This window comes from Zingiber officinale, chromosome 1B (genome assembly GCF_018446385.1).
Source record: "Zingiber officinale cultivar Zhangliang chromosome 1B, Zo_v1.1, whole genome shotgun sequence".
Lineage (NCBI taxonomy): Eukaryota > Viridiplantae > Streptophyta > Magnoliopsida > Zingiberales > Zingiberaceae > Zingiber > Zingiber officinale.
Genome location: NC_055986.1, coordinates 104,879,543 through 104,893,488, shown reverse-complemented (window position 1 = coordinate 104,893,488; position 13,946 = coordinate 104,879,543). Strand labels below are relative to the sequence as shown.

At 34.6% G+C, this 13,946-nt stretch overlaps 1 protein-coding gene across 1 annotated transcript in view; it reads right to left on the bottom strand.

Annotated features, from left to right (window-relative positions):
* The window catches only part of LOC121970786 (myosin-17-like), a 31,961-nt gene extending 18,690 nt beyond the window's left edge, over positions 1-13,271 (bottom strand). Inside the window, exons 1-15 of the mRNA XM_042521748.1 lie at positions 13,018-13,271; positions 12,121-12,249; positions 10,128-10,271; positions 9,888-10,033; positions 9,658-9,814; positions 9,506-9,564; positions 9,128-9,287; positions 8,866-9,015; positions 8,582-8,718; positions 8,356-8,502; positions 8,157-8,258; positions 8,001-8,058; positions 7,821-7,922; positions 4,908-4,945; positions 4,594-4,720 (exon numbers count right to left, since the gene is read on the bottom strand). Of these exons, the coding sequence (XP_042377682.1) occupies positions 4,594-4,720; positions 4,908-4,945; positions 7,821-7,922; positions 8,001-8,058; positions 8,157-8,258; positions 8,356-8,502; positions 8,582-8,718; positions 8,866-9,015; positions 9,128-9,287; positions 9,506-9,564; positions 9,658-9,814; positions 9,888-10,033; positions 10,128-10,271; positions 12,121-12,249; positions 13,018-13,020 (1,659 nt within the window). The 5' untranslated portion in view covers positions 13,021-13,271. The remainder of the gene's footprint in view (positions 1-4,593; positions 4,721-4,907; positions 4,946-7,820; positions 7,923-8,000; positions 8,059-8,156; positions 8,259-8,355; positions 8,503-8,581; positions 8,719-8,865; positions 9,016-9,127; positions 9,288-9,505; positions 9,565-9,657; positions 9,815-9,887; positions 10,034-10,127; positions 10,272-12,120; positions 12,250-13,017) is intronic.
* Between the last annotated feature and the right edge of the window lie 675 nt (positions 13,272-13,946).

Here is a 13,946-nt window from a genome sequence, read left to right as displayed (position 1 = left end):
AGCCTAAGTTTGGGATTAATGAACTCGCATAAATACCTAAGGGGTATTGCTCCCTTTCATTTTCTTGCGACCCCGACTCCTCTTCTCACGTTTCTTCGTCGCCGCCCCTCCTTTTCGCCCTTCCACGCCGGCACCACCTTGTTGGGACAAGGGTGCTACTGGTGGCACAAGCACTTGCGGACTAGGGCTTCTGACGGGGTTGCTGGGTTGAAGGTTTGAATCGTACCGAAGCCGAGATTTATCCTTCAAATCGCAAGGAAGGCAAGTAGATTTTTCCTAGTAGTTATGGGATGAGTGGTTTTTCGTGATGGCTTGCAAAAACAAACTCGGCATGGCCTTGCTTCGGTGCTTAGGGATTTTTGGATTTCTCTTTCATTCTGATCTGGGTTGTAGTGTTGCGGGGTGTTAATTTTTGTGATGATTTCATTGCTTCTTGTAATTGCCTTGCTCCATTGGGATGGATTCAGGATTTATAGTGAGTTTGAAGTTTATGACTAGGTTACAATGTGGATTTTCTTTGATGTTTGGCTCTCCTTGTGAGTTGTTCGATTTCTGCTTTGGATTTAGGGGTTTGCAACTGTTTCTTTCTATGTTGCCCTGCTTTTCTTGTTGGTTTGAGCTTTGGGCAGGATTTTGGTGAACTAGGCATGGACTGGTGACGTTATGCTCCTTCCCATGTTTCTAGGAGTTTTGGGGCAGATTATTGCTAGTTTAGGGGTTGGTCGGAGATGATTTTGAAGCTTCCTATTGCTTATGAATTTATAGACAGTTTGTGGGTGGTTTTAGGCTTTGGATGATGGGTTTTTTTTTCCCCCTTGCTATGTTTTTTCGAAAATGCTGGATAGATTTGTGATGGATTGAGCTTGATCAATGATGTTCTATTCTCCATTATTTCTGCCGAAAATTTCTGGACAGATTTTCGATAGGCTTGAGTTCGAATGATGATGTTTTCTTTTCTTATTGCATTTGAAATTCTGAATACGGTGTGGGTGAGCTAAATTGTGGGTTACGAAGCGCTTAGTTCTTTTATTTGCTTCTGTACTGCTGGATAGTTCTTAGTGTAACCCATTGTAGTTCAATGCTTGTGATGGATTAGGGAGAGGGGAATGAATGCTGATTTACGATATGAAGTGAGTAATTGTTCTTTCAATTATTTCTTGTTATGACTAGATGGTATGAATTATGTAGGTTTCTTCTTTTATATTATGAAAAAGAAGTTGTTTATTTGATTATTTCTTGTATGACTTAATGGTATGATCTATGCATGTTATCTCTTATATGTTATGATAGACTGAAGTTAGGAATCTCCTACATGAATAACTGAAAAATTTGGTGCATAAGCAGTGACAATACGGGATTGGTGCCTCGGGATGAGCTCCGGGGAGAACCTTTCCAAACATGATTGTTAATGCAATGTATGATGACTTCGGCTAGACGGATATATAGTTTCCCCTAGGAGGTACCTCCCAACAGGTCATGAATATGGACTGAATGACTGTGCTCTAATAAAGGTTACCACAAGGGCACCAGGCTTACTGATGGTAGATTATGTTGAAGTTTTACTTACTGATGGTAGATTATGTTGAAGTTTTCCCTTATTGTGTATGTTATCAAATGCCCCTTGTACTCTTATTAAATGATGTTGAAGTTCTTTTATTGTGGATATTATAGCATGCTTGATTTTGATTGAAGTTAAATTATAAAAGAAAGTTCATGTTCATAATTCCTAATTTTAAATATTGCTCTGTTGTTTTCATCATATACCTACTTGTGGAGAATATATTTACGGGTCAATGAACTCACAATGTAAATGCTACAGGTGTAGGAGATGCACACCAAGGAGGTGATAGAGGGCGTGGGGGTGAAGTGATGAGATGGAATGCATAGCACACTGTCTAGGGGGCTTAAGAGTATATTAATAAATGTAGTCTTTTGATTGTTAGGTGGATATGAGTTGGAGACTATTTGTTTTATGTTCTCATGTTCTGTCATTGGAAGCTTAAGAAATTTTCATTCGAAAGATATATGTTGAGAATTGAAGTTTGCATGTGATAAAATTTTCTTTGGGTTTAAAGTAAATGTGGTATGCTATATGTTGGATGTCTTAGGAAGGGAGTTATGGGTCGTTTCACTGACACATAATGAGCATCGTCGACTGGTAGTGCAAGAATTCCATGATTTGAGAAAAGCACTAGCTCGAGTAGCAGATGTATTTGGCACTCAAAGTCATAGGGTATTAGTATTGCTCACCATGTGCAATGAACATAGATGGTTTGCTAGAGGCATTGCAATGTAGCCAAGATGGAAATCACAAACTAACAAGCTTCACTCGCCAGAGATGCTCTCGTATGAAAAGATTGACACTAAGGTGGTGTTTGGTTCTTTCATAGGAATGAGAATGAGAATGATAGTATTATGAAATGGGAATGAGTATGAACATGAATATTATTCTTAAAAATAATATTTGGTTAGTTGAATATTTTCTATCGGAATGAATCAAAATTCCTTTTTTACTCTTAAAGGAAAATAAGAGAAAAAATTAGATGTGAGAGAAAGTTGAATGTGAGAGAAAAATATGAGAAAGAAAAAGATAGAGAATGTGATGAGAGAGAATGAGGAGAGAGAAAGTGTGATGGGAGAGAATGAGAAAGCGAGAAAGTGTGATGAGAGGGAATAAGGAGAGAGAAAGTGTGATGAAAGAAAATGAAGAGAAGGAAAGTGAGATGAGAGAAAATGAGGAGAGAGTATGTGTGGGAGATATTAAGGAGAGAGAAAGTACGATGAGAGTGAAAGCATGATGAGAGAGAAAGTGTGATGTGAGAAAATTAAAAAAAATGTGATGGAAGAGATTGAGGAGAGAGAAAGTATGATGAGAGAGAAAGTATGATGCGAGGGGAAGTGTGATGGGAGAGAATTAAGACAGCGAAAGTGTGATGAGAGAAAATAAGGAAAGAGAGTATGTGATGGAAGAGAATGCATGATGAGAGAGAAAAGGATAGAGAAAGTGTGATGAAGGAGACAGAAAGTGATATTAAAGAAAAATTAAATAAATATATTAAGGGTATTTCCATTCAAAATAATTTAGATGATATCTAAGTTTTTGGATATGGTGAAACCCAAGGGAGGAGGTGAGTTTCATCAATACCCAAGTTTTTGGGTTTCATTCCAAAATCTTAGGGGTCGTTTGGTTTAGGGGAATAAGAGTGGAGAATGAGAATAACAATCATTGATTGTCACGTTGATATTTGGATTATAAGAATGGAAATTCCCTTATTCCAAAAATATTCTTGAACCAAAATTAAAATTTTCCCACTTAATATCAAATATCAAATATCAAATATCAAAATATATTTATTTACTTTTTCTTTCCCATCACTTCTCTCTCATTATTCTCTCTCATTATACTTTCTCTCTTATCATATTTTTCTCTCACATTCAACTTTCTCTCACATCTATTTTTTTCTCTTATTTTCCTTTAAGGATAAAAAGGAAATTTTGATTTATTCCGATAGAAAATATTCAATTAACCAAACATTACTTTTAAGAGTGATATCCATGTTTATACTCATTCCCATTCCACAATACTATGATTCTCATTCCGATTCCTATTATTAGGAAAGAACCAAACGCACCCTTAATTCTCATTCCTATCAATTAAACACAAGGTTTGGGAATGAATCTAATTCTCCATTCCCACATCCGTGTACCAAACATCACCTAAAAGTCGCAATACATGAGATGAGACTTGGTAAATTATTAGGGTTTTCCTTTCCAAGGTAGTTCCCCCTACTTGTATGTATATTCATTATTGTAATTTTACACGTCAACCCCTATGATATATGGTATTTACGATTAGATATCTAATATAGCCAACCATATAAATCAATGGGGACCAAGGATATATGTGGTGCAAATGTATTTTTAAAATGAAAAGAAAGTTTAAAAAAAACATTTTATTCCTTCACCAAATATCTAAACAAATATTGGGAATTAAATCAAATTGTTTATTGAATGCAGTGGAATTGTGGAAGAAGCATATGGAAATGAGAAAGAAAATTAGTGGCATACAGTATCAACTCTGAAAGCAAAGATAAACGCAAATCAAATCAGAAAAAACTTAAACCTAACATGGATGCTATTGAGGAAAGGAGCTACTTATGGAGATTTTGTTCAAGAATGTTTAAGATAAAAGAAACCCTTCTACAGAAGCTAAAAAACATAACGCAAATAAAGAAGCTATTAAAACCCACATAAGACAGATGTAGAACTGTAAGGAAAAGTCAGTAGCTCAACTACTTCAGAAATCAACATAATATTATATTAAGAGAAAAAAATTACTTTAAACTGTGATCCCATAGAAGAGAACTTGGATGACCTCGATGAATCTTCAGGAAGTGGAGGGAATAACCCCGACACAAAGGGACATGAAGAAGCATTGAGCAAATCCTGATGTTCCGGTACCACATAATCTTTGTTTTTGTCTAAGAAATGATTAGCTTGATATGTTACCTATCAACAAGAAACATAGATAACACTCAATTACCATCATACCATGTAAATTGACATGCAAGTACAGGATAAGATTACAGTTACCTCGCCTGCATAATGGCAGATTGTAAAATCTGTACGAGAAAGCTTTGGTTTGGCAAATCTCTGGTTGCTTTTAAATGTATGATACAATTTCTGAGCAAACGTCTCATGTGTAGACTTGGGAAACATGCTATCTCATATACCATTAGAAAGAAAAAGCTAGATCAGTCACAAATTCACAATAACTAAAGTAACATATGATAAACAAAAAAAAAACAAGTGAACTATCACACTATTCTTAGTTCCTTTCTTTTGAAGTAGTAACTAATCAGCAAAGGTGAAGCACCAAAAAGAATTGTCAGAGTCCAGATGTATACCAAGCTTCATCAAGAAGGGCGATGATACCACCAGGTTTCTGAAAAAAAATAAAAATTATTACCAGTGGCATTAGGAATGAGAGAAAGCAAGTCCACAGAGAGTTGAAAGTTTAATTATTCACTAATATGCAAATTAAGAATTTCAGGTAACAAGAAAATTAGGTCAAGGAAGAGATGGTCGAACATAGATCCCATAATTTCCCATTATTTTACATATGAATATTACTGGATAACAAAGATTTAATGGTAGATTGAGAGCAATTTTTATCATTTGAAATAACATTAAAATTCAAAACCAAAACCAAATAATAAGTAAAGCCATTTGTCTAGCAAAAGCAAAGGAGGAGAATGACTATTACCCGAGCTGAGTGCGCTGTTTTCAGAACAAATGCACAGTGAATCTACGAAGTCTTCCCCTTAATGTTAATGTCCTAGAGCAGGATAGAGTTAATCAACGAGTAGCCCTCTGTCAATCTCTGATGGCATCCGCAAAGTGACAAATCAAAATAGGAGAATCAAAAGCAGTCTCAGTAGGAGTAGCACGTTTTCGACCAGTGGGAGTTACACGTTTTCAACAATGCATCATTGATAATATCATTGTAGTTAAAAAATAATTCTAAATTGTCTAAATAAAAGTTATTATTGGTCTCTTTTTCTTCTTAACCATCAATTCATCTTGACTGAATTTATTTGTCATCTTCCTTAAATGTGTCCATGTCACCTTATCATCTTCCGTGCTCTTATCGTTTTAAAAATATTTGACTACATACCAGCCATATCAGGGGATGACAATTGACTGTTTCTGTAATGTGCATTAGATGAGCCTACCATATTGGTTATCACAAACTAGTCCTGTCATACCAAATCTTGACAACCTTCCATAAAAACGGCAACCCTAATCAGCATAAACCTCACCAACATTTTTGTGACTAGGCGGTCAACTGTTAGTACACCTGGATATTTTCATATGCAAAGGGTGGGTTGATAGGTCATATCGAAGCAACCTTACAACATTAGCAGGATGTGATGTAAAATAAGACAGGATTCTTTCATATGTCTGGACTGATAAGAGTAAAGAAATTAGTCTATGGTTATAGGATTAGGTTAGCAACTTATGATACAGGAATATTTCAAGAGAAAGGGTTAGATTTGGTAGATGCAATGATTAGGAGAAAATAAGCATAACATGCTTAACGAAAATAAAATATGTAGGAAAATGGTTGAGACATAGCTAATATAGGTTTTGAATGTGATACTAACACAGTTAAAGCATAAAAATAGAAAAGAAATTATGGTTGAAGTTAGGAGACATTATATTATAATATTAAATTGATTGTAGGAACTTAGATACTCAAATCTATATATTTTAATGTCTTCAAGTAGTATGGTATGAATAAAGCTTATACTTGAAGGAGAATTAAACAGTATGTAGAGACGCATATAGGAAATTCAATGATTACATACAGGCACTAAAGTTGGAGGAAAAAGAAGGGAAATGGAAGTATGGTTTTGGATGGTAGAGGTTTTGAAGAAGACATATTTTAAAGATTGGGCTGAGTTTTAGAAATGAGGAGAACATATTGTATAAAAGCTAGCTAACGTTGAGGCTAAAAAACTTGCAACCAAGTTTAAAGCATTTGATAGTTTCTATGTCGATATAGAAAGTTAAAAACTAAAAATTGGAAGAAAGTTATTTACTTGTCTGCCAAAGCTACAGAAAAGAAATTAGTGATAGTGGACGCTTAAAAGATATTGAAAAATTCTTATTGATGGTAAAGTAATTGCTGAGATATGAAAAATCTATTTTTTTATAAACTATTTGAGAAGCATTCTAAAATAAAGGCTTAGAAACTGAAAAGTCTAGAAAGTTCAAGAATTACAGACTATTCATAATGCTAGTGAATGAAATTAAAGAAACTTCAAACAAAAGTAAAATAGGTGAAAATTAGGTATGAATGCTATTCATATTTAAGTTTAGGAGTCAAGGTACAATTTGTCTAAGAGTTTAGAAGTCAAGGTACAATTTGTCTAACTATATTATTCAATAAAATTTCCAGAAATAATAAGTTGCTTAAGAAGTGGAAGAAAAGTTTCTAGTTATGAATAGCGATGAGATATAATGTTGTTCTATTTATAGAAGCATTAAGTCGATGAGTTATGAAATTTCACAAAAGATGGGTGAAATTATAAGATATAAGAAAGATCAAAGAAAGTTTCTATTCAATGTAATTAAAAGTGATTTAAAAGATAAGTTATTTTAGTGACAGTCTCAGATAGAGTTCAATGGTGGATTAAAATCTATGTAGTTAATCATGAATAGTTAGCACTAAAATGTAATATTGATGATGTTAGCATAAAAGCAGTAACAAAATAATGTTTTATTATAGTTTTAAAAAAATGACCATATGCCAATTTGGGATGTCGATTGAAGTATCAGTTACATCCAGGCCATTATCACTTTATCAAGGCTAGAATACCTAACCAAGATATAAGGCCTGGAATCAACTATTGGTCAAGATTGAACAAAAAGTAAAAGCCTGATGTCAACTTTAGCAGGTTTTAAACATTTATAATACATTAACTTTGACAGTATTTATAAGATATGTTCAAGGTTTAATATATACAATATTCATTTTAATGCAAATAACTTTTTCTCTTAGCCAAAATGTATTAGTTTTGGAATCTAAGTTTGTCTTTGTTCATATCTTCTGGTAATGCGTTTGTGATGTTTCTGTGACAATTAAAATTAATGGATGGCTAATGGTGATACATTGTGGCTTTATTTGGGTAAAACTTTTAGGCCTGAAGTGATCTCATCCTCAAGCTTCCTTAGAAATGAGGAAATAGGCTCAAGTCAGAACAGAAGCCTCCAATGACCAGCTACAACGTTAACCATATTAGCTTTCCATATACCTTCTCAATTAAGTCAAGAACATCTTGGTTATCAACAAATTCAATGTAGCTCCAGTCAATTTCCTCCATGGCATACTCCTCTTGCTCCATCTTGAAAACATGCTGTTCAAATCATCATAGAAAAAAAAAAATCACACTTGACTCAAGGATCTCCAACGTATCATGAAGTTTCAAGCAAACCTGATTGAAATGTTGTTGCAGCTTTTCATTTGCAAAATTGATGCAGAACTGTTCAAAACTGTCACAAGCAAAGTGCATCCATAAGCAATATCAGCTTCATCGTTAGTACTTCAAATATTTAAAAACTGTGTTTCTGTTAGAATGCTGACGGTTTACCTATTACATTTGAAACTCTCAAAACCATAAATATCAAGTATCCCAATCAAATGTTTTGAATCTGGATCCTGTCCAATTGATACATTGATTTTTTCTACCAACCTGTAGGCCGCATATCAATTCCAACTTAAATCATATCTCCGCTCAGTAAAAGAAATTACAGTAGAGTATATCAGTAGATGACAGATGTTATCATTACCAATCAAATAAACGGGAATAAATGGTTTTTGCAAGCCCATCTCTGCTAACAATTGCAGAAGCAGGAACAAGAGTTCTGGTAATAATTTCTTCAGGTGTCACCATGACACGTTCGATCAAAGCATTTTCTAAACCCTGGGCATCACACCTGCCATAAGCATATTATAGCAGAATCTAAGCATGTTAGTTAAACAAAACTAGCAAACATGGAAATAAGTTTGGCATACATCAGGAGTTGAGCTGTCATGTTCAGATGGAATCTTGACTTCTCATCCTTGATAACAGATGAATCTATATCTTGTCCCTTTGCAAAATTGACATTACCAAGATGAAGTATAGCAGCAACAACCCTGAAGATAGCCTCCTAAAACAATCACCAAAATTCCTCTATAAGACACGCAATACCTTGAGAAATGCCTATTCGTAAAAAAATAATTTAAAAAAAAACTTTTCTATGATAAAAAAATGTAAATGTAACTAGAATTCCTCGAAATCAACAAACTTTGTATACCTGTTCTTGCTCACTTATTCCAACTATACCCATAGCTCTTCTAATTGCAATATATTCTTCAGCATCATCAACACCGTCCAATTTAATGCATTTGGACTGATTTAGATAGTGAAATGAGTTTGGACTTCCCAGTTTATACTTTTTGATATCCTATCAAAAATAGTAACATTCCATATGTATAAAAATTAGCTTCAACAGAAAAGAGGGCCTGACCAAAAAAGACAAGGTTCTAATAGCATAACATATTACAGAATAAAAGTACCTCATGAGGAGCAGCACATAGTAGGTAAAAGCAGTGGTAGTTTCTCTCAGGATCATTAATTTGGCAAACACGAGATCTTTCAAGCAAGTAGGTTCTAATAGCAGCACCAGATATTCTCCGATTTTTGTCAAATTGAATCTCAACAAACTTACCAAAGCGACTTAATTGTAATGTCACATAGGAATAGTGAAACTCAATTAGCTAGGCAGATATGAAATAAAACTCTAAACTACAAAGAAGAAATTACTTCCAGAAAAAAGATAATATTTTCAGAATATAGGTAATCACAATATGGTGGTGCAATAGATGCTAGGTATTTTTTGAAAGCATAGTCTCACATTGGATTAAGTAAATACAGAGAAAATATACAAATCTTACCTAGAGTTGTTGTTCCGAACAGTTTTTGCATTCCCAAAAGCCTCGAGAACTGGATTTGACTAATAAATAAAATTGAAGAAGACAATTCAGTTTGAATATGTCATTTGTTCTCTCTAGAGAGAGACAATGACTTAATTGTTTAATTGTCTTACCTCCAAAACTTGTTGTTCGACGGTCCGTCCTTCAATCCCTGATCGTCCACCTAAATATGCCAGATATCTCATAAGCAACTTTGTTGTTTCAGTTTTGCCAGCACCACTTTCACCACTGACCAAGATGGAGTTATTTTTTCCTTCATTAATCATTGCCCTGTTTCCTTATCATAAAGAACAAGTCAGAAAAGAGGAAATTAATCATACCTTAGAAGTAGAACTAAAATAACCTGTAAGCAACATCAGCAACTGCAAAAGCATGGGGGCTCAGCTCCCTGAATGTTGCTCCTTTGTATTGTTCCATCATATGGGTGTCATATAGATGTGGTAGTCTTTGGAATGGGTTCACTGCAATCAGGATATTACCAGTGTATGTCTGTAAATTTCAGAGAATCTGGAGTCATAAAGAATTCTCTAATATTCCATTACTTTGTTTGGAAGCGTTTACCATGTATTAAGAAGTGGCTTACATAGATTTCATTAAGCTCATATCGTGTGGCTAGGTTTTGCAAAACCCCAGGTTCATGCAAATATGATAATTTTGTCATGTCATCTACTCCTCCAGGTGGAGCTTCTATATCTTTAGGGAATACCTTCAAGAGATTTGCTACGACCTTGGTGCATATGTTAAGTAGAATACATCATTAGAACCAAAACTAACAACCAACTTCCATTTCTACCCTAGATATAAAAAATAACACCCATGCAAATTGCCAATTAATTGGAGAATTTTGGCATAACCTAATTAAAAACAACAAATCACATGTGAAAATTAAAGTACAAGTTTAGCATGTTCAAAGTTTAGGAAAAAAATAAACCTTTTTGCATACTCTCACACCATTGAAGAACAACCTCAATCTACGATGGACCTCGATCAAAGTCCTCGCCATCAAATAGAATGAATTCCACGAGCTCCACAATCGCACCTCGATCCAAGCCCCATGCCATCAAGTCCAGCAAGCTCCACAATTGCAATGTCAATAACTTGATCCGATTAAATTCACAAGCTCTACAAGCTCTATATGCACTATCCAAGTACCTTCGCACAGCCCTCCCAGTGCATCAATGATTTAGATATATGTGGTTTTGACACAGGTAGGATTCAAACTTTCAAGTCCCACTCTAATACCATGTTTATAGGCTAACCACTTATCCCAAAAGTTTGATCTCTTAGGAAAGAAACCAACTTAAAAAGGGCAGCCTGTGCACGAAGCTCCCGCCATACGAGGTCCCGGTGAAAGAAACCAATTTATATATTTATATTGTTAACATTTATACACAAGATCTTTTCCAAAAAAATAAGAAAAACATATTATGAATAATTTTAGGAAATAAAAAATGAAGAGAAGTTTGAGTCCTAATCTATCTTTCCTATGCTACACACCATACTACCTCGTCACCGATATCTCTATTGATTGCAAAAGCAAAAATAAAGTAGTCATTAACTCTCTCTCTTTGACTATCCTCTTTTTGGACTAGATATGGAAAAATATTAATTCCATATTTTCTCTCGAAACTCTTGTCAACACCCTAGTATCAAGATGAAAAATGGACATAGTACGAGATGTAATAGATAGCCCACTGCTTTACCATATGACCAACCTACACATTTCTCTAGAGAGAATATGAAGTGACAACAAAAACTTGTGACTTACCATTGAGCAACAAACAATAAATTGTCAGATGCAATGATAAAATATTTTAGGAAGTAAAAATAATACAACAACAACCAAGTCTTCATCCCATTGAGTGGAGACGCTATATGGATCCTTGTATTTCATTGGGCTCAATCTCCTACTATATCATCATTTATATTATATTTAAATGAAATTTTATCTGTTTTATCATTATAAACCAAGTCTTCTTTGGTCTCTCTTCCTCGATTAATGTGCGTATTTGTGTTGGTCTCACATCACCTAATTGAGACATTTATTGGTGTAATAAGTACATGTCCATATCATCCTAAACACATCTCTCAGAGTTTTCTCCGAATAGGCACAACTCCAACTTTCTCTCTAATGTTCTTATTTCTTATCCTCTCCATCTTTGTATGGCCGCATATCCACCTTAACATCCTCATTTCAATAATTCTCATCTTACGCTCATGTGCTTAATTTATATCCCAACATTCAACTTCATACAACATACCAAGTCTAACCATCATTTTGTAAAGCTTCCCTGAACTTTTGAGGTACCTTACAAATCACAAAGAAAACTTGACGTCCTCCTCCATTTCAACCATTTTGCTTGTATCATATGAAAACATCTCTATCAACCCCTACACCCCTTTATAAAATGAACTTGGATACTTAAAGTTATCAGTTACAAGTATGTTGTCACCTCCATTTCCCTTTAAGCTTTAGGAAGCAAAAATAAATAAATAAACAAATAATAATAATAAGATAAAAAATTAAACAAATGGATAATCATAGTGAAGCTTGGTCAATTGTTCGCCCAACACACCATTTTCCCATTAGTTGTGCGCACATGGACCTGATGACCTCTGATCTTAAAAACCTCTCCATCAACCCAAGCCACGACTGGATCTTCAATCCACACATGAGAACCTACAATAATGTTGTCTGGACTTGCCTGTAAAAGTAGGTCAAAAATCAACTGTTAAAGATAACAAACACAAGAAAGCTCTACTTCAAGCAAGGAGTTACTTCATAAAGGCATTTAATTGAAACCAACAGAAACGGGTGTTTTCTTCCAAGAACATTACATCGCACCCATCCAAGGCAATAGATTTCATATGGATATCTCAAGAAACAAGTACAAACACCACACTAACCAGGTAATTGCCACTTGGGAGACGGTGACATTCACACAACTTAAATGCTTGGACAGAATTGAAAGGAAGTATTGTGCTTATTAGACTCAAAGGTTCACACACACACTTCCTCCCCAACTTCCAGGGGAAAAGCATACGGGACATAGAAAAATGGAAAATTGGTAGGCGATTCAGTACACACGCTTCCTCCCCAACTTCCAGGGGAAAAGCATACGGGACATAGAAAAATGGAAAATTGGTAGGCGATTCAGTACCATGAGTTAAAAAAAAAATAAAAATGAGCTTTAGCAATCCAATAAAAAACATCAGTTCTCTCAAACTTCCTTGCTTGCCTTCTAAAGCTGCAAAAATACTCTGCATGTGCGCTCTCTTAAGACAACAAGTACAAGTTCTTAGCCACAAGGAGCAAAGAAACAAAGGGAAGGGAACATAAAAGCTCGACGATGTAATCCAGAACTTACCAGTCCGCTTATTCAACAATCAATCGATAAAAAATAAATAAAGATGCCCAACCGGTCACCTCGACTTTCCAAGAGAAAAGCGAAAGAAGGTCAGCGATTCAGTACCATGAATCATCCGCCCGGTATCAACCCTAATTCTTTCAATATTATCCTTATCCTCCCCTCCTCCTTCGCCTTCTTTCTGCGGTGACTAGGGCCTGATGAGGCGACCGAGGTGGGACGGCAACAAGGGCGACCCGAGGTTCTCGGAGAAGCAAACTGGCTAGCGAGCGCCGCCGAAACTCGCAGATGTCACCGGAATTACTTAAATACCCCCTCCTTCTTCATGACTCTATCCTTTCTGCGCCTTGTAATTTGAATGCGTAATTTGCGGCGTCATTTGAATTGCGGCTTTTACCTGAAGACTTCCCCATTAAAAAAAAGGGACAAATAAAAAAAAATAAAATATGATCATTTAACACGCTTAAGTTAAACATTTTCCAGAAAGGGACAACTTTTCTCATTTTTTTTTTAATATTATACATATAAATAAACCTATAAGAATAAAATTGATTTAGATCAAGGATAATTTTGAATATAGTTTTTTTAAAAAATTTTGATATGTTTGTACTCATTAAAAGGTTTTGACCTAATAGTCTTAAATATAATTTTCCTTTAATAGCTTTCAAAAACAAAAGTGTATTAGTGAATTCTTTTTAGCATTAAAAAAATATAAAAATATACGACGACCATCAATAAAAGTCGCAGGATATTTTTGTCATTTTATAATAATACGAATTACATTTTTTATAAAAAATAATGGACACCAAATAAAAGAATGTAATTAATCAAAGATTACATATATTACATTACCAAACATAGTAATATAATCAAGATTACATTACATTATAAATTTGATTACATTACAAATAAAATTACATTACACATAACTAAATGTAACCTAAATGTGTCGTTTGACAATTGTAGTAAGTCTTGCCACTTTTAACAATTAACCCATAAAAGTTTATAGGAGGCTCTTAGTTTCCCCCACTGCC